The sequence below is a fragment of the Petaurus breviceps genome, unplaced genomic scaffold, assembly GCF_028583685.1.
Source record: "Petaurus breviceps papuanus isolate PSGF00001 unplaced genomic scaffold, PetGlider_PUasm1.0 91133, whole genome shotgun sequence".
In the NCBI taxonomy this organism is placed as follows: Eukaryota; Metazoa; Chordata; class Mammalia; order Diprotodontia; family Petauridae; genus Petaurus; species Petaurus breviceps.
Window position 1 is genome coordinate 7,992,231 of NW_027187419.1, and position 19,057 is coordinate 8,011,287.

Below are 19,057 nucleotides of genomic sequence, written 5' to 3' on the forward strand. Positions count from 1 at the left end.
GAACTGTTAATAAGAATCCACACATGTCTTGTGTATGAATATGTGACCTATGTGTCTCAGTAGCATTTTTATAGTTTGCAAGTAGTCTTGGGAAATAATAAAAGCACTTCCTTGATGTCCTGTCAAATGATTTCTTTCTTTCTTTTTTCCCCTTGCCTTCTGTTCCTTTCCCTTCCCATCCCATTCCATTCTTTCCCATCTTGTCTGCATGAGTTTTAAGCCAAAGATAGTGAAACTAGAAAACTTCAAAGCAGAAAGTAGTCTAAAGTTGAAGAACAATACAGTTTAGTACCAATTTGACCCTCTGAGGTATGGAGGAAAAACACAATGCATATGTTTATTAATTGAAATATTTTTTAAAAGAGATTTTTCATGGGCCTAGAGAAATTCTTTGCCCATGCCAAACTACTGAGATATCACAGATATCATCATATTTTGGTGCTAATGTATAGACAGTTTTGGAAATGTTCTTTTATTTCTTAGAAGATAGGGTATTTCCATATGTTCTTGGTTTTAATAATCTGTCAGACCTCTTTTTATAATTCCCCACTTAGGAGACAGGTGTGTTTTTAATGAGACATATCATAGGCACATAACATTTCTTCATCAATATCTTTTTTCAGTAAAAATGACAGTTCTACCTAAATTAATTTACTTATTCAGTGACATACTAAACTACCAAAAATTATTTTGTAGAGCTAGAAAAAATAATAACAAAGTTCATCTGGAAGAACAGAAGGTCAAGAAAATCAAGGGAATTAATGAAAACAGATGTGAAAGAAGGTGGCCTACCCATAGCAGATCTTAAACTGTACTATAAAGCAGCAGTCATCAAAACTATCTGGTACAGACTAAGAAATAGAGTGGTGGATCAGTGAAAAAGATTAGGTACACAAGACTTAGTAGTAAATTTGACCATACCCATAGTAATCTAGTGTTTGATAAATCCAAAGACTCCAACTTTTGTGACAAGAGCTAACTATAAAACTGCTGGGAAAAATGAAAAACAATATGGCAGAAACTAGTTGTAGACTAACATCTTACACCCTATTCTAAGATAAGGTCAAAATAGGTACATGAGTTAGACATAAAGGGTGATACCATAAGCAAATTAGGAGAGCAAGGAATAATTTACCTGTCAGATCTATGGAGAAGGGAAGAAGTTATGACCAAAAGAGATAGAGAACATTACTAGATCTAAAATGGACAATTTTGATTATATTAAATTAAGATTTTGCATAAACAAAACCAATTCAACCAATATTAGAAGTAGAAAGCTGGGAAACAATTTTTACAGCATGTATCTGATAAAGGCCTTATTTCTCAAATATATAGAGAACTGATTCAAATTTATGAGAATACAAGTCATTCCCCAATTGATAAGTGGTCAAAGGATATGAACAGCCAGTTTCAGATGAAGAAATCAAAGCTAGCTATAGTCATATGAAAAAATGCTCTAACTCACTATTGATTAGAGAAATGCAAATTAAAACAACTCTGAGGCACCACCTCATACCTATCAGATTGGGTAATATGACAGAAAAGGAAAAGAATAAATGTTCGAGGAGATGTGGGAAAATTGGGACACTAATGCATCATATTGGAGTTGTGAATTGATCCAGCCATTCTGGAGAGCAATTTGGAACTATGCCCAGAGGGCTATCAAACTCTGCATACTCTTTGATCCAGCAATACCACTAGTAGGTCTGTATCCCAAAAGAGATTTTTACAAAGGTTGGAGGGAGACCTATTTGTACAAAAATATTTATAGCAGCTTTTTTTGTAATGTCAAAAAATGTGAAATTAAGGAGATGCCTATCAATTGGGGAATGACTGAATAAGTTATAATATATGATTGTAATGGAATATTACTGTGCTATAAGAAATGATGAGTAAGCAGATTTCATAAAAATTTGGGAAGACTTACATGAACTAATGCAAAGTGACGTGAACAGAACCAGGAGAACTTTGTACATAGTAACAGCAATATTGTATGATGGTCAACCGTGAATGACTTAGTTATTCTCAGCAATACTGCGATCCAAGACAATTCCAAAGGATTCAAGATGAAAAATACTATCTACCTCCGGAGAAAGAATTGATCAAATCTTAGTATAGATCGAAGTACACCATTTTTCACTTTCTGTATTTTTTGTGGGTTTTGGAATTAAAAATTTTTTTAAATGAATGTTAAAAATTGTCTTTACATTAACTAGGGGAAAATAAAATATTATTAAATTTTTTTAACTATATTTTTTCTCTAGAAATGTTATCACTTTGTGTTTCAACGCTACCGCCTAGAACATTACACAGTTTCTTCCAATTGGTTGGCTTTAGGGACTGTCTTCCTTTTCGGGCTGCTATCCCTGTCTCGATCTGTGGCACTGTTCAGAGGTAAGTGTTCTGGAGAACGAGGCCCTGAGATATTTCATCTGAAACTTTAGCTGATGAATGATAAATTGATATGTTTGCTGCTTTTTCTAAGAGGAAACTTCTTCCCTGGGTGAGAAGCTCTGGTAGCTCTGATAGCTGTTACTTTAATGTCTAGGTTCTTTGCCCTTTGGGAGTAATTTGTCTTAATATTAATAGAAGAGAGGATTGTGAATTCTTTTTAGTATGATTAACTATAAATAGTCTATCTGCATATATCTACTTTTTTTTAAAGGGATGTTATTAAATTAAGAAAGCTCCAAAATGGAAGATGCTAATATGAGTCTGAGTTCCTATCATGACATTCTTTCTAGGAATACCAATTCTAATACAAGACATTAAAATGGAGTAAGAACAACTAAACCAAAAAAGGTGAAAGGGGGTAGAGAAAGGCAAGAGAACGAAAGATTTTTTAGCAAAACAAACTTAATTGGTATACACTAACATCTGACCCATTGGAGAGGCATTGACTGAGCAGGTCTGCCCACTGTGAACCTTCAAACTCTTCCATCACTTGAGGAACTTCAGTACAAATTTAAAATGCATTACAGTTAAATTTTGAATCTTGTTTTGTAGTATCTCCCCTTTTCTGATAATTATTTTAGGGTATCATGGACCCCTTGATTTGTATCCTGAATTCCACAGAATTGCTACTGATCCCTCTATACACACAGTCCCAGAAGGGAGACCAGTGAACGTCTGTGTGGGCAAAGAGTGGTACCGATACCCCAGCAGTTTTCTTCTACCTGAGAAGTAAGTTGCAGTCTCCTTTCCCTACAACCCACTTCTTAAATTGGAGAGTAGAAATGACAATCCTGTTAGTCTGTCTCCTTAGATTTTTTTTTTCTTTTTGCAACTTTAGCCAAAGTTTAGAACCAACTGTCAAGCCTTTATATAGATCCCTGCAGGCCTTCCAGCAAGAAACGAGTTACTGTGTCTTCATCAGTGGTCCGCTGGGCTTTTCTGGAGCCATGTGCTTCTGTTTGGTCTAGTTATGTGCCCTGATTGGTCTTGTATCACATAGGGTTAGGATCTGTTTTTTAAAATTTAAATGTTCTCTCTTATTCTGAACTTAAAAACAAAACAAAAAAAGAAAACATTTCCATATACTGTGTTTCCCCGATAAGACCTATCCCAAAAATAAGCCCTACCCTTACTGTGTGAGATTCCTCTAAAATAAGCCCTCCCCCGAAAATAAGCCCTATTGAGATTGCTACTGGAGTGAAGGTGATCCCCTGCGCTACACGCTACATTATGGTACCCTCTGTATGCACCATCCCCCCCCCCCCCATGAAACGCACACCGCGCCACGAGCTGCATCCAATCAGAGCTGCAGCAGTGAGCGTGTCATCCTGTTCTTCCCCAGTGATTTGCTTATTGAATAAAGGTACATTTTTTTGTTCACATTTACCTGTTTATTAAAATTGCTGTCAATGTTCATTAAAATAAGCCCTCCCCTGAAAATAAGCCCTCTGGTGTTTTTCTGTCCAAAAAAATTAATAAGACAGTGTCTTATTATCGGGGAAACACGGTAGTAGAACACAAAAAGAAGATACTCTCTGAAGCTATGCATCATCATTTTATGTTGTTTGCTTTTTAAAAATAGTATATATAATTCCCACACTTTTACTTTTAAAACAGTATTACTTTTACTTTCCTTCATTCGTTCTCTTCTATGCATTAAAATAATGTTTTAGTTAATCTTTTTTTGGGGGGGCAACATCATTATTGCTACTTCATCCCCACCCCCAAACAAAAATGGAGATAAAAGAAAAAAGACTTGTAACACGTAAGCAAAGGCAAACAAAATGAATCTACACAGTGGTCATGTTAAAAATTTGTGTTTTTTTCTGCACCTTGTGTCCATTCTCACTGTCAGGAGGTCTCTGACATGTTTCATCGTAGTCGCTTTCCTGGAAACATGATTGGTCTTTGCATTGATCAGAATACTTGAGCCTTGTAAAGTTGTCTTTCTTTATAGTGTTGTTGTCCTTGTATAAATTGTTTTCCTGGTTCTGCCCCCTTTACCCTGTATCAGTTTGTACTCCCAGCATTCCCTGAAATAATTTCTTTCATCATTTCTTATTGTGCAATAATATTCCATTCCGTTCATACACCACAATTTGTTCAGGCATTTCCCAGTTGATGGGCATGCCTTTAGATTCTAGTCTTGTTATCTCCCTCTCTATCTTGCTCTCCTTTGTCTGCTTCAAATAAGAATGAGGTTCATCTGATGCTCACTTCCCCAACTATATCCTCCATGTTTGCATATTCTCATACACCCCAATTATGAGAAATAGCATGTTTTTCTAGTAGTGTGTTATTACTTTGACCCTCAGAACAGAACCAGTCTATCCCCAGGGCCTCTATTTTTCTTACTTAACTGCCTCAAATTTACCCTCAAAGACATTAAGGTTCTCAAGGGACACATTTCTTTCCTCCCTATTAAATGTTAGCTTTATATGTCTCCTTTGAATTGCTCAAATAATTTTACTTTTCTTGGTTTTTGTGGATTTTTATGCTTGCTTTTCAAAGTTCCTAGTCGCTTGCATATTTTTCCTCTGATATGGGAGTTCTGGATTTGGCTATGACTTTGTGGAGATTTTTCCTTTTGGAGTATATTTTAGGAGGTGATTGGTAGATTATTTTTATTTTCACTTTGATATTTGGCTCTAGTAGATCAGGACAGGTTTCATCTTATTTCTTGACATATAGTGTCCAGGTCTTGTCTTTTACCATAGTTTTCAAGGAGGCCAGTGATTCTTAAATGAGCATTCCTTGACCTGTTTTCTAGGTCTGTTGTTTATCATCAGATTTCTTATATTTTCCATTTTTTTTTCAAACTTTTGTTCTAATATTTCTTACTTTCTCACTGTGTCATTGCATTCTGTTTTGACTATTCCAGTTTTCAGGCAGCTTGTTACTTAGGTAAGGTTTACCCTTTTCTGAAATATTTATTCTCCTTCCAATTCTTTCCTCCAGAACTTTCATTTCATTTTTTTTATCTCTTGTTTCATTTCTTTTAGACATTTATGTAGTCCTCATAGAAAATCCATTTTTCCTTATGAATCTCTGTAATTATTAGGGAATTACTTTCTCTTGCTTGGCTGGACTTTTAGGGACCTCTAGGTCTACGTATATTTTTTATACTGGTCAATATGTTGTTTGATTTATTAATCTTTCTAGATTGAATTCCTGAATTGGGCCTTTGTGATAGGGCCAGGTTCCACCCCATGCTTTTTTTTTGGGTGGAGTGATCAGTCCTGCTTGGTCTCATCCTGAGTCTCTTGGGTTCTTGAACTGATCTTTAGCTCTCCAGGTTAACCACTATTCAGTCTGGTGCAAATTTCAAGTTTTTTCTGAATTTAGGTTTGTGGGAACTAAGTGGTCTGGCTCTATTCAGTCAGTCTTTTGGTCAGAAGTCCAAGGGATTAAACCCTGCATAGAACCTTCTTGAAAGTCAGCTTTTAATATGGATTTATTTTAATTTTTGTACTTAGGTAGAACATACCCAGTCCTATAAAGGGCCTAGGAGATGTCTGTAAAAGCAATTTTACCTCTTTAGCTGACATGAAGTCATTTGTGTGCTTTTGGAAATTGTGACTTGGATATAGTTAACAGACCTCGCTTCTTCTATCTGTATTGCATGGGATAAGTGATTATGTTTTTTGCTAACACTGATAATGCTACTGAGTCATATTAGGGCAGAAAAAGAAATGTGAATGAGGGAAGTCTGAGTCATGTAACACTTCTTTTGAGTACCATTTCCAGCAGTATTACCAGCTGATAATCCTATTTTTGATTATACTCAGTAGACAGTGTAGCATAGTAGAAAGAGCTCAGAACTTAAAGAATCCAGAAACCTGAGTTCAAGTTCCAGCTCTGACACTTACTTTCTCTGTGACCGTGGACAGTTTACTAACTTCTGAGTTTCATCTGTTAAAAACAAAAAAATAGAGATAATAGAACTTGAATACTTATGCCACTTACCTGAATGAGTTATTGTGAGGAAAACACTTTATTAAAATGCTATTACTGTTACTCACTGAGTTAAAATATTTTTGGCAAAACTTTTTGCTTTTCTATTTTGAAACACTTTATTAAAGATCCTTTTGAGGAGCATTTAGAAACAATGCACTGAATGTATCCTTAAGGAGTAGAGGCTATTTACATGTCTTCTCCTCCTTTAGAATGGAAGCTCCTTGAGGAAAGAAGGGACTGAGTTGTTTTTTTGTTTTTTAGTTTTAGTTTTTTTGCCTTTCTTTGCATCTCCGGTGCTTATCACAGTGCCTGGTACATAGTATATGTTTCATAAATGCTTACAAATTTCACTCCTCTAGGCATGTAGTTTGCTTTATTATTGACATGTGTTCCTTATCCTAGTCTGTGAGAAGAAATGAGTGCAGTTTTAGGAACTCCTGTTGCTAATGTAGTTATTCATAACTTCTAAGGCTACATTTTTTTTACTGGTAGATCTTAGGTATGTGGATGAGATGCAGTGGAATATATTCAAAGAATGATATTGGGATGTTAAACTTAGTAGCCCTGAGTTGATATGTGATCTCTCTTTTTGTAGTGACACTGGCTATTTGGATTTTTGGAATAAAAATCCTAGAGTTATAAGGGATTTCAGAGTTCATGTTGTCCAAACTCTTCCTGATACATGAATCCCATCTGCAAATGGTCATCCATCCTCCATTACAGGGAGGTGGAAATTATTACCTCCTAGAGCAACTCATTCCTTTTTTTTTCAACAGCTCTAATTGTCAGCAGTTTTTTTCTATATTGAACCAAAATCTTCCTTCCTTTAGCTTTCAGCTAGTCATGAGATTCTGCTCTATAGAACTGAACAAATCAAGTCTAATGCCTTTTCTACATGACAGTCTTTCAAACACGTGAAGACAACTCTTCTCTCAGCTAAACAAAATCATGAGTCACGGTTGCCAGAGATCTCAGCGGTCATCTAGTCCCATTTTTATCCAAATGATCCCTTCTTCATGGCCAGCTTCCATTTGAAGACCCCTAGGGCTGGAGGACTCATGCTGTAGAGTCAGTGTGCTATGGTGAACATGGCTTTGGACTTGGAGCCATCAAGACCTACATTCAGCTTGTGCCACAGTAGCTTCATGGCTATGACTCTGAGCAGATCACTTAACCTCTCTGTGCTTCAGTTTCCTCATCTTTAAAATGAAGGGATTACATTTACTGGCCTCTAAGGTCTTTTCCAGCTCTACAGTTTGTGATCCCGTTATGACCCATGATCTCTTGAAGAAGCGTATTCTACTTTTAGGCTGAACTAATTATTAGGAAAGTTTTCTTAAATCAAGTTGACATCCGCTTCTCTTCATCTTTCACACATTGCTTTTATAGGTTTATTCTTTGAAGCAACGAGTCTAATCTCTTTTCCACATGATAGTTAAATAAGCAGTCAACAAGCATCTGCTATATGCTAGGTACTTTGAAGGCTACTAGGGATTCAAAAACAAATATGAACTAGGCCCTGCCCTCAAGGTACTTACATTCTAACACTGGAAACAACATGTCATATACCTACAAAATGGATGCAAAGTGATGGAGGGGGCAATTGGCACTAGCAGCTGGGACAATCAGGAAGGGCTTCCTATAGGAGACACCAGAGGTTCAGAGAAGTAGAGGTTAAGAAAGAATGCAGTCTGGGTATGGGGAAAGCCAATTCAAGGGCATGAAAGCAGGAAGTTGAGTGCCATGTATGAGGAACAGTAAGAAGGCCAGTTTGATTGGACTATAGAGTATGTGAGAGAAAGTAATGTGTAATAAGGCTGGAAAGGTGAGTTGGAACCTCTAAAGTGCCCTCAGGTTTTGCCTGGAAATCTGGATCCAAGCACAGCTGTATCACCCACACCTACACTTCTGCTTCCACACAGCTTTGTCAGGAATGCGTCACTCACTCTTCTTCCTCCACCCATGCAAGCTCTGCTTGTAACACATCCTTTTCAGACATCAGGCCTGGCCTCCTCACCCACCTCCTCCATTGATGACCAGCATTAGTAGAGTGTCTTGGTGCTTTCCTATGTCTACTATTAACTATTCTAGTGTGGAGAATGATTCACTGCTTTGAGTGGCAGGGAGCTCTTTTTGCCTCAAATGCAGCTCCATCCTCCTCAGTCCTGTCCCAACAGCTCAGTAAGGACATCCACAGGCTCTTTCCCATTTTGGGCTTCACAGGAATCTGATGAAGTGATTGCAGAGAGCTGGGTATTCTCTTACTAGCTCCTTAGTCAATTCAGTTCAATGTTAAGTGTCTACTATGCCCCAGGCACTTTGCTAAACACTAGGGGTACAAATAAGAAAAAGAAAGACAGTTCCTGCCTTCAAGAAGTTTACAGTCTAATGGAGGAAGATGATATACAAGAGTAATCTGGAACAGAGGGGAACACCAGAGGGTACCTGGCATGAGGGTGTCACTCTCCAAGGAGGACAAACCAAGCAGAACTGCAGATGGAAAGTGGAGAGAATATTGGACTTCAATGACCTATTACCAGTTTTATTCTATTTCCATTAGCATGATCCATTATTGTCTTCTTGGCACTCCAAGCAGCAGTCAGTCCTATCCATTCTTTGATCTTTCCCTTGCCTCCTACATGCCCTTTTTTGGTCCTTCGAATCCACTGCTAGCCTCAGCTTGTTTTGAGATTTAGCGTTCTTGACGTGAGTCCTACAGGGTTGTGCTCCTTCTCTGTGTTTATCCTTAATCTTCTGCTCTTGCTTCCATCATCTCTGTATATCTGTTTAAAAGTTGGAGAGGCAGCGTGGTGTAGTGGGTAGAGCATCAGCCTCAGAGTCAGGGAGACATTGATTCAGGTTCCCCCCTCTGACCTCTCCTGGCTGTGTGACTGAGAAAGTCAGCCTCTCAGTGGCCCAGAAAATTGCTGAGGCTTTAAGCCTAGCAGTGCCTGAGTTGTTCCTTATATCAGTGAAATCACAAGTCCCATTTCCCCCTCTCCTCAGCTGCCGCCCCCCCCCCCCCCAGCTTTCCTTCCTTACCTACAACAAACCTGAAGATTGCAAGGTTGTTACTTCTTTTTTACTTCAGCAACTAATTTCTCCTTATTGATCATAGCAAGATCTGGAATGGCATTTCCCCTAGTTACTACTACCATATTTTGAACAATGAAATGATCATTAAATCATTAAAGAAGTTGCAGAGTTTGTTCACTGCTCAGCTACTGGCTGAGAAAGAACTCCAGCAGATCAATGTTCAGTGCATTGAAGTCCTCCATCACAGTTGTGTCTTCACTATTATATTATGGACCCCTGACAGATCCATGGTATTTTTGAAATTCATTATCCATTTCTTCCTCCTGGTTCAGTAATCTTTTTTATACTCCCACCACTAGAACTGAGTTCTAGTTCCGTTTGCCTATGCTGTGATCATTTGTGTATGGTTGAACTTATTCTTGTCCCCATTTCCTTAACCAATCCCTAGATAGCATTATTTCACATGCTTTTACCAGTCTTCACCACCTTGTTTGAATGTTCTCCAGGTAATCATTCTCCTACACTGTGGTACCCAGTATTGAGCATGATACATGTGTGGTCTGATCATTGCTGAACATGGCAGAAATTATTATTTTCCCCAAGTGCAATATTTTTACTTGATTCTTTTTGCTCACTTAAAGTGAATTTTGCTATGTATTTCCCTTGTGTTTTCCTTATTTTTTTTCTATTTGTGTTTCTGGCAGCTGGCAACTCCAGTTCATTCCATCAGAGTTCAGGGGCCAGTTGCCGAAACCTTTTGCCCAGGGACCAATGGCCACACGGATTGTTCCCATTGACATGAATGACCAGAACCAAGAAGAAACATCCAGATATGTAAGGGCAACAATTTCCTTTTACTCCTTTGAAAGGACTCATACTCCTAAAGTTAAAGTGTTTATGAAATGGGGATCTTTTAGCATGCACGCTTACACAGAGAAACCTCCATTGAGTAAACATCATCACTTTGTTTTCGAGCTGCCTTGTTACCCAGTTTGTTCTCTGTAAAACATATAGCCTAGTCTTTATTTCTCAGTTGAGTAAGCTTTTGCAAGGGGTGTACTTTTTTTCTTCTTGGAGCAATTGTTTACTTATTTTGAATTCTCAAACCCTTATGTCTTCCTTTTGTCTACTAAAAGGTACTTGAGACTTTCAGGTTATTAGGTTCTGCTTTTGCCTTACTATCATTGTGGTTTGGTTTGGGGGGTGGGGATTGAATAGCCATTGACTGTTGTTTTCATGGTGGTTGCTCTGGGACCCTTTTTGGATCACTGCCTTGTTAAACTTCCCCTCCTTATCTTGATTCATGTTTAATTTCTTTCCCTTGGGAAGACAGCATGTTTGACATCTAATACTTTTTAAGTTCCAGTGCTGAAAGAAATAAGAAGAGAGGAAAAATCATTTTATAAGACTATTAGAAAGCATACATTTTGGCAACTGGTCTGTTGTAGAAGCATCTCATAGTCTAAATGTCAAAATGTTTCTGTTAAGTTTCTGAGTGTTATCTGTGGGAATTGTGAAATTCTGGCATTTCCAGTTCCTCAACTAAGAAAGCTGCTGCCTTATCTTTCATCTTCTGGATTGGAGCTGGACATTCTTACACAAAACCCTTGTATGCTGAAGAGGGAGGCCTTCTTCAGGTTGAAGGTGATAATTTTTAATTTACACAACTGTGACACGCTTTGTATGGGTGGATTATGCATTATTCTAGAAGACATGATTTCAGAATCACCAGAAGGTTTACTATTAAAAAAGATACCTCCAAAATCTGTATTCCTTTAGCATCATTTTGAAACCTATTACTTTAAGGTAGGTTATTTGTGTCTTGGTGCATGAAATAGTGGAGCCCTGAATTTAGGGTCAGAAAATAGTCTTCAAATCCTGTCTCTTCTACTTGCTACCTGTTTAGCTTTGAGCAAGTCACATGACTTCTCTGGATCTCAATTTTTTTCCTCTGTGAAATGAAGGAATGAACCTAATTTCTAGACCCCTTCCAGCTAAAAATATGTCCTGGAATTTTGAGTTCATCAGCTTCTTTCCAGGGGTCAGGTTTTGTGGTTAAAACAAACTAAGAATAAAACTAATATAAAGATGTTAAATTTTGATGCTTTTAAGAAACGAGTTCAAAACCCACTGGACTGCTTTCTCTGAAAGGTTTTAAACACATTAGGAAAGTCTGCAGGTTTTTAAAGTATGCAGATGTGAGAGTTTTTCTGGGTAACACAATTCCATTTTTTTAATAACAAAAACTTAGATTTTAAATGTCCTGCCAGTTGTGATGGCTTTGTGCTATCATTAACTTAAGTTTTAAGACTCAGTCTGTTCACAAAGGATGTTTAATTGTTAACTTAAATGAATATAAATCCAGATTTCAGATAACTTTGATAATAATTTTTTTTTTGGCTAACCTTGTCAGATCTGAGGAAACTGTCATTTCTTTTACCTTGTAATTTAGCTGACAAAGATCTCACTAAGAAATATCATCTTTCCCATTTTCTTGCTTTCTTCTGCTTTCATCATCAGTATTGTTTTTCACCTGCAGTTTCTTTGCAGGAGTCTTTTTAAGGCACCTTGTGAGGGTTAGTTTAGTTAGAACTTGGTAATATAATCCATAAATCCACTTACCTGAACATATATAAACTGTGATATTTTGCAAAATACTGAAAATGAATGAGTAAGGGCACTATTGTCAACCCTTCTGCGTTGTGGAAACTTCACTCTTCTCCTAGACTACCTCATGAACTCTCCATGACATATGACTGAGGTACAGCCTAATATATAGGCTGACAGTATCAGTCTATATATTAAATATTAATGAAACTTTATTTCTTTTTTTAGATAAAAACATATGTTTATAGAAATTCCAATATTTTCTTCCCATATTCCATTGAATAATTGATCTGATCCCCACTGTGGTACATATGCCCCATTTTGTACTAAAGTAGCAGGGTTCTGACTTGTTTAAAAGAGCATAGGAAAAGTGAATGTTGTGTCTAAGTGTGAAGGGGGTGCCCCCAAGTGTGAATTTCCTTGAGAGACTGTAAAGGTTTTGAGTCCTGATACCATTTTTTGTGTCACTGTATCAGTTTTGGGGAGCAATGAAGAGATACCTAGACTACATGCCATATATTTGAATGGAATGTTTTTAAGCCTCCACATGGAAAAAAAGGGCCTGAGGAGGCACATCAGACCTAGAACTTGAGATGGGTGAGTGGTGTAGATGTAAATAAGTCCATAATGTAGAATTCTTTTTTGTTAGTAAACATTTATTATATGCCCAGCACTATGCTATACACGAGAGATGTAAGTAAGAAAGTCACTCTCTGCCATCAAGGAGCTTATAATCTAATGGGGAAGACAGTACACAAAAAGAAGCTGAAAAGCCCAACTCCCCTCCCCCTACCCCCAAGGATAAGAGGATGATGTTCATGGAATAGAAACCAAGCCGAGCAGTTATGGAAATGAAGTTAATTGGTGAATTTGGAGCCTTCTGTAAAGGAAGGCTTTGGGAGGAATTTGTTCCAGTCAATGAGGAGAGTCAACTGAGGTAGTTAAAGAGGTGCTGGGTATCAGAGATGGATCCGTCAATGAGATTCCAGGTGACTTTATCCTTTAAACTTCTAGTGTCTAATAGATGCCCAGGTAACTACCTCCTCATCCTTTTCACAGTTGGAAAACTAAAATTGAGAGAAAGCTTATTCTAGAAAAAGCAGTAAATGATGTGAGGGCCTTGGGTGCTTTCCTAAGGCTTTGGGCTCTGATCATCACATTCCCTGAACCCAGGCTTTGTTCAGGTTAAGTTTCTGCTGAGGACTTCATAAGTCAAGTGGGTGGACCCAGTGAATAGAGTCTAAGGGCATGGAATCAGGAAGACCTGAGATCAAATCCAGCCTCAGCTACTTACTAGCTGTGTGATCCTAAGCAAGTCACTTAATCTTTATTTGCTTTAGTTTCCTTATTTGTAAAATGGGGGTAATTATATAGTACCTACTCCTGGGATTGTTGTGAGAATCAAATAAGATAAAAATTGTAAAGCATTTAGCACAGTGCCTGGTACATAGTAAGTACTGTATAAATGTTAGCTATTATCATCATTGATGTGCCCCAGGAGGCCTAGAAGATTGGGTTTTACTCAGTTTTGAAAGCAATAGTTCTTTTTTTTTTTTTTAAGCAATTGGGGTTAAGTAACTTGCTCAAGGTTACGCGGCCAGTTATTTCTGGGTGTGGTGCTGAGTATCTGAGCCTGGATTTGACCCCTGACACTGGAGCCCGTGCTCTTACTCGCTGAGCCACCTGGCTGCCCTGCCCCTAAGCAATTGGGGTTAAGTAACTTGCTCAAGGTTACACGGCCAGGTGTTTCTGGGTGGGTGCTAAGTGTCTGAGCCCAGAATTCGATCTCCAGGTCTTCTCAACACTGGAGCCGATGCTCTTACTCGCTGTGCTACCTGGCCGCCCCCTGAGAGCAATAGTTCTTAACCTTTTTTTTGTGCCATGGACCCATAGTCTAATAAAGTCTGTAAGCCCCTTTTTATATGTAAAATAAAATACATGGGCTTACAAAGGAAACCAGTAATATTAAAATATAGTTTTCAGAATATTTAAAAAGTTCACAGACCCCCAGGTGGGGGGCTCTTAACACAAAACCTGTACACAGTCACTCGGCCCCAGAATGCTGACTGAAGGAGGCAAGGATACCAGTCATGAAGCTCAACATCTTGAGAAGAAACCAAGCTAGACCCGTTGTCCCTCTGACCTACCCATACATCCTTATGATTTAAGCTGTTTGGGGGTCACTTGTGTGTGTGTCTTGTTGTTTTGGGGTTCTTTTTGCAGAATTTTCTTTGATTTCTGTAGCACATACCCTCAACCGGTGAGAAATATTCCCTTACTTACATCGTACTTTGTAAGGTAGAGGAGACATTTGATGTCTTACTGTGGAATTCTACATAAACAATGATTCATTTTTCCAAATTAGCTTTTAAATTTAATGTTATTAGCTCCTTAAGAAATTGTGCCAGGTCATGACTAATAGCCAAATGGTGTTGCTCCGGGCAGATCTGTGGTAACTTAGCATATGCCAGAGAGATGTTCATTGCACTTGATCCTTCTTCTAATTAATTGTAGTTTTATCAGGCATAGGAGTTGCTGCCCCCTCTGACTTTCCCTGGCATACGGATAACAGTTTTCATCTGACTCTTTGTCTTATGGCCCTTGGCCTCAGGACTGTGATCCTAGCTTAGACTCTCTACAGCTCATTTCTTACAGCTAAAATGAATATTTGCTACTCTGTATTGACTTTTATTTCACCATTTTCACAAGGTATGGCTTACCCTTTACTTTCTTCTAGGGGATATTAAGAACTAACAAGATATAGTTTGTAAGATCTTTGGGCTTTTTGAAAGATAGGTACCAGATAGAGTATTTCAATATTCATTATTCAATTATTAATCTCCTTTGCTTCCCTAATTTCTCTTTTTCTATATAGCACTGTATGTGATAAACATAGTAGAAATAATTTTATGAGAAGCTTTAAAATTTTTTATTGATATATTTTGTTTTAACATCATCTTCATTTGCAGCTATTCATCTTCCCTCCCCTGCCTAGTGAGCCACTTTTTGTAACAAAGAATTATTAAAAAGAGGAAAAAAGGCAGTTCAACAAAACTGCTTGAGAGGGCAGGGTGGCATAGTCTGTAGAGGGCTGGCCTTAAAGCTAGGAGGACCTGGGTTCAAGTCCTGCCCTTGACACATCCTGGTTGTATGACCCTGAGCAAGTTACCTAATCTTTCAGTGCTCTAGACAATTAATTCTCTAAGATGATAAGCTGCAGAGAAGTTGGAGGCATTCACTGGTAGAGGAGGTTAATTCATCCAGGAGTTCCTTATGAAATTGAAATTACAGGTACAGTGCTTAACATAACGACCCAGCGTCTGTCTGTCTGTCTGTCTCTCTCTATATATAGACACATATATACACGATACTATCTACTGCTTCTCTGTATGTTGATATCTATAGATATTTAAACCTATATATGTATATTTATAGAGATCTGGAGCCATCTATATGTGGCCAGCTTTCTCTGTATATATACATATGCATGAATACACACATATATACACATGCTTACACACATATGCATATATTTATGCCTCTCAGTGTGTATGTGTGTATATATGTATCCACGTTCATAGCTCCTCACTGTTTAATATACTTGGAAAATCTTCCTGTTGAGAAGATACTAGTTACTGCCTGTAACAATATATTCTAAAAATTGATGTCCCTGTGAGTTTAGAAAATCCATGGCATGGGGACCAGCCTTGAAAATGTCACCTTTTTATTGCTTGACAGACCCAAACTCTAGTTCTCCATTTTTAGGGGAACAGTAATCCTGGAGTTCCAAAAAAAGATCACACAGTGTGGCAAAAAGACTGGTCTGGGAGTCAGGAGACCAAGGTTCTGGTCTCACTTCTGTCACTGACAAATGGTTACTCTTTACTAGTCATTAAATCTCTCTAAACTCCAGTTTCATCATCTGTAAAATAAAAAACTGAGACTACATGATCTCTGAGGTCCTTTCCAATTCTAACCTGAGTCTATGAGAGCTAATAAGAGAATAAACCCATTTCCTTCCTATTATGTAAACCTGGTTAATTGTCATATACATATATTAAAAAAAAATCAACCACTTAGGAGTGAGCTTGTAGATCCAACTTTTCTGACTTTGATTATTGTGCTGGAAACTTTCCCATTTCTTGGCATACAGATTAATTTATCAACTAAATCGCTTTTGTTTTCTCCATTTGGAATATAGTCAGTCACCTCTGCCCTCGGCTCTGTGGAGCTGAAGCATTTCCTCTAACTGATAAAAAGAATCATAATCACGGGAAGAAAGAATCTTTAAAATCATCACATCCAGCCTCTTAATTTTATAGATGAGAAAAGTGAAGCCAGATTCCCCAAAGCCATGGAGCTAGTTAATGGAATTTGGGACTAGAAGTTGAATCTTCTCTCAAGTCCTCTTTCTACTAGGTGTTCTTAGAGCTCATATGGTGCTCTGTAGTCTGTATCACACCTGACTCTGCTCACTTGACTCTGATTCTCTGTTCTCATTCATCATCATTTCATGTCTGTAAATTTTGTCTTTTCAACTGAGTTGTGGATTTATTAAAGGGACTGGGTTATAGGCTTTCCATATTGTCCCCTGCAGTGCCCAGCACAGGACTGAATTTCTAAAAGAGGCATGATAAATGTCTTTGAATTTAATTATAAACAGGACAGAGACATATTTGAAGACTTCCCTCTTGCAGACATTTCATGCCTTGCTCCCAAACTTCTTTCGGAACTCTGGAGACATGCCTAAAGAAGAGTGAAACCACTTCATGATGAATGACAGCATAACAATGACAATAATTCACATTTATTTGGCTCTTTATAGTTTAGAAAATACTTTATAGTACAGATCACTGGAGAGGGAATGGGGAAATTCTTTAATTCTTTTTTTTCCAGTTTTATTGAATATATTATCTTTTGAGTGATCTTGCAAATCTCTTAGGCTCTAGAAATTACTTAGAGTCTCTTTTAAATTTAATAGCTGCCTGAGGTGGCACCTTCGAGAGGGAACCAAAAAATGAATTACTTAGCCTCTAATAGGAATGTTTATATTTCATCCTGTATTTCATCACTGTTCCCATCCCATAATTTCAGTTTCCAATCAGATCTTTTATTGAGCTAAAAGCTTCTTTTCAGACAGGGGCTACAGTCATCACTATCCTGGAAAGACCTGATGACTAGATATGGAAATCTAGCACTGTGACTGTCTAGCTCTGGCTAGATTCTTAGCTATTTGTGATTAAGAAGCGATGGCCTCACCCATCCTCATATCAGATTTTCCTAGCATAATGAATTGTATCATCCAGACCCTTTTCTTCCTTGAGAGATGGTATGTTTGTGCTGCTTCTGGAAGTGATATTAAGCCTTCTTTTTTCAGTGTCGTAGAGTCCTAGACCCTTACAGATATTATCGACTTAACTTCCCCCCTTTTTGCAGATGAGGAAACTCATCTCATTTGCAGATGAGGTCCAGAAAGCTGACATGATTCTGCATTGTTTTGTTGTTTGTTTGTTTTTTAATTTATACAATGTTTAGCTAGAAGAAGAAAATATTGGGGTTGGTGGAGGGAAAGCAGGGATTACAAATGTCAGAATGGAAAGGAACCTTAGATGGCTATCTAGGCCATCCAGTACCTATACAACATCTCTGACAAGTGGTCATCCAGTTTTTTTTTTCCACTGGCTATAACTTCAGATACTTGAAGACAGCTTCCTTGTCCCTTTTAGGTCTTCTTTTCTCCAGGCCCAATGTCTCCATTTCCTTCAATGGATCCTCATAGGAAATACTCTTTAAGCTTCTTAAGTTTCCTCATCTGTAAAATGGGGATTATAATTGCATCCACTTCCCTGGGTTGTTGTGAGGATCAAATGAAACATATTTGTAAAGTGCTTTGCAAACCTTAAAGCACTAGATATCTTCTAGCTATCATTGTATCTTTACTGTCTCAATTGCCGCCTTGGGACACTTTGTCTCATCGAGGTTTTTTTTTTACTAAAATGTGGTACGTAAAGACTATACATCGTACTCAAATGTCATCACAGATCATGGAAAAAGACAGTGAGACCAGTATCTGATCTCCTTAGTCATCAGGGGTCTCCCTTGGTTGAGCCTAAGATTGTATCCGTTTTTCTGTCTACCACCATCACGCTGCTCAGAGAGCAGCACAGTGAAGAGGGAATTGGCTTGGGAGTGAGGAAGACCTGGGTTTAGGTCTTGTCTATCACTCATATTCAGCATGGTCACACCCTCTCAATGCCACAGGAAGCTCCCTAAGACTAGAAATTACTAAAAACTTGCCAGTCTGTATTGATGAAAGGAGTTTGTACACCAGGAGGTCCACACATTGATGAAAACAATGGCTAATAATGCTAATTTCTGTAGCACTTTGAGGTTTGCAAAGTGGTTTATACATATTACTTCTTTTTGATCCTTATAGCAACCCTGTAAGGTATGGATGGAATAATAATTATTCCCATGTTACAGAGGGGAGACTCAGATTCAGAGAGGTTCAATGACTTGCCCAGGGTCATATGGCAAATATCAAAGGTAAGAGTTAAGCTCAGACCTTCCTGAATCCAGGTCCAACACTTTTTCAGCAGCTCAAATGAAATTTACAATAGATCAATACCCCAAGACTTTTTAAAGGCTTTTTGATTAATTATGAAGTTGAATTGTTTCAGTCCAAGTATAAGGCTTTCATTTATTGCTACTAAATTCCATCTAATTAGATGCTTGCCAACGTTGTAGGCTGTAGAGATTTTTCTGGATACCATTTCTGTCATCTGGCATGCCAGCTATTCAGCTTCATTTAACAGCTATTTATTACATGCTACCATATACCAGTCACTTTTTTCTAGGTTCTGGGAATATGAAGACAAAAAGCCTTCAAGGGGCATATATTCTATTGGGGAAACAATATATACCTAGATAAGAAATATAGCATGTATGCAAAGTAAAGACAAAGTAATTTCTGGAATGGAGAGTAGTAGTGACTGTGAAAATC

General features: G+C 37.9%; 1 protein-coding gene across 2 annotated transcripts in view; it reads left to right on the forward strand.

The window, feature by feature from the left end:
- The window catches only part of ALG9 (ALG9 alpha-1,2-mannosyltransferase), a 138,433-nt gene that overhangs the window by 60,862 nt on the left and 58,514 nt on the right, over positions 1-19,057 (forward strand). For both annotated transcript variants that reach the window (XM_069080317.1, XM_069080318.1), the window contains 3 exons: positions 2,265-2,394; positions 3,036-3,183; positions 10,152-10,281. In XM_069080317.1, coding sequence (XP_068936418.1) covers positions 2,265-2,394; positions 3,036-3,183; positions 10,152-10,281 — 408 coding nt within the window. The remainder of the gene's footprint in view (positions 1-2,264; positions 2,395-3,035; positions 3,184-10,151; positions 10,282-19,057) is intronic.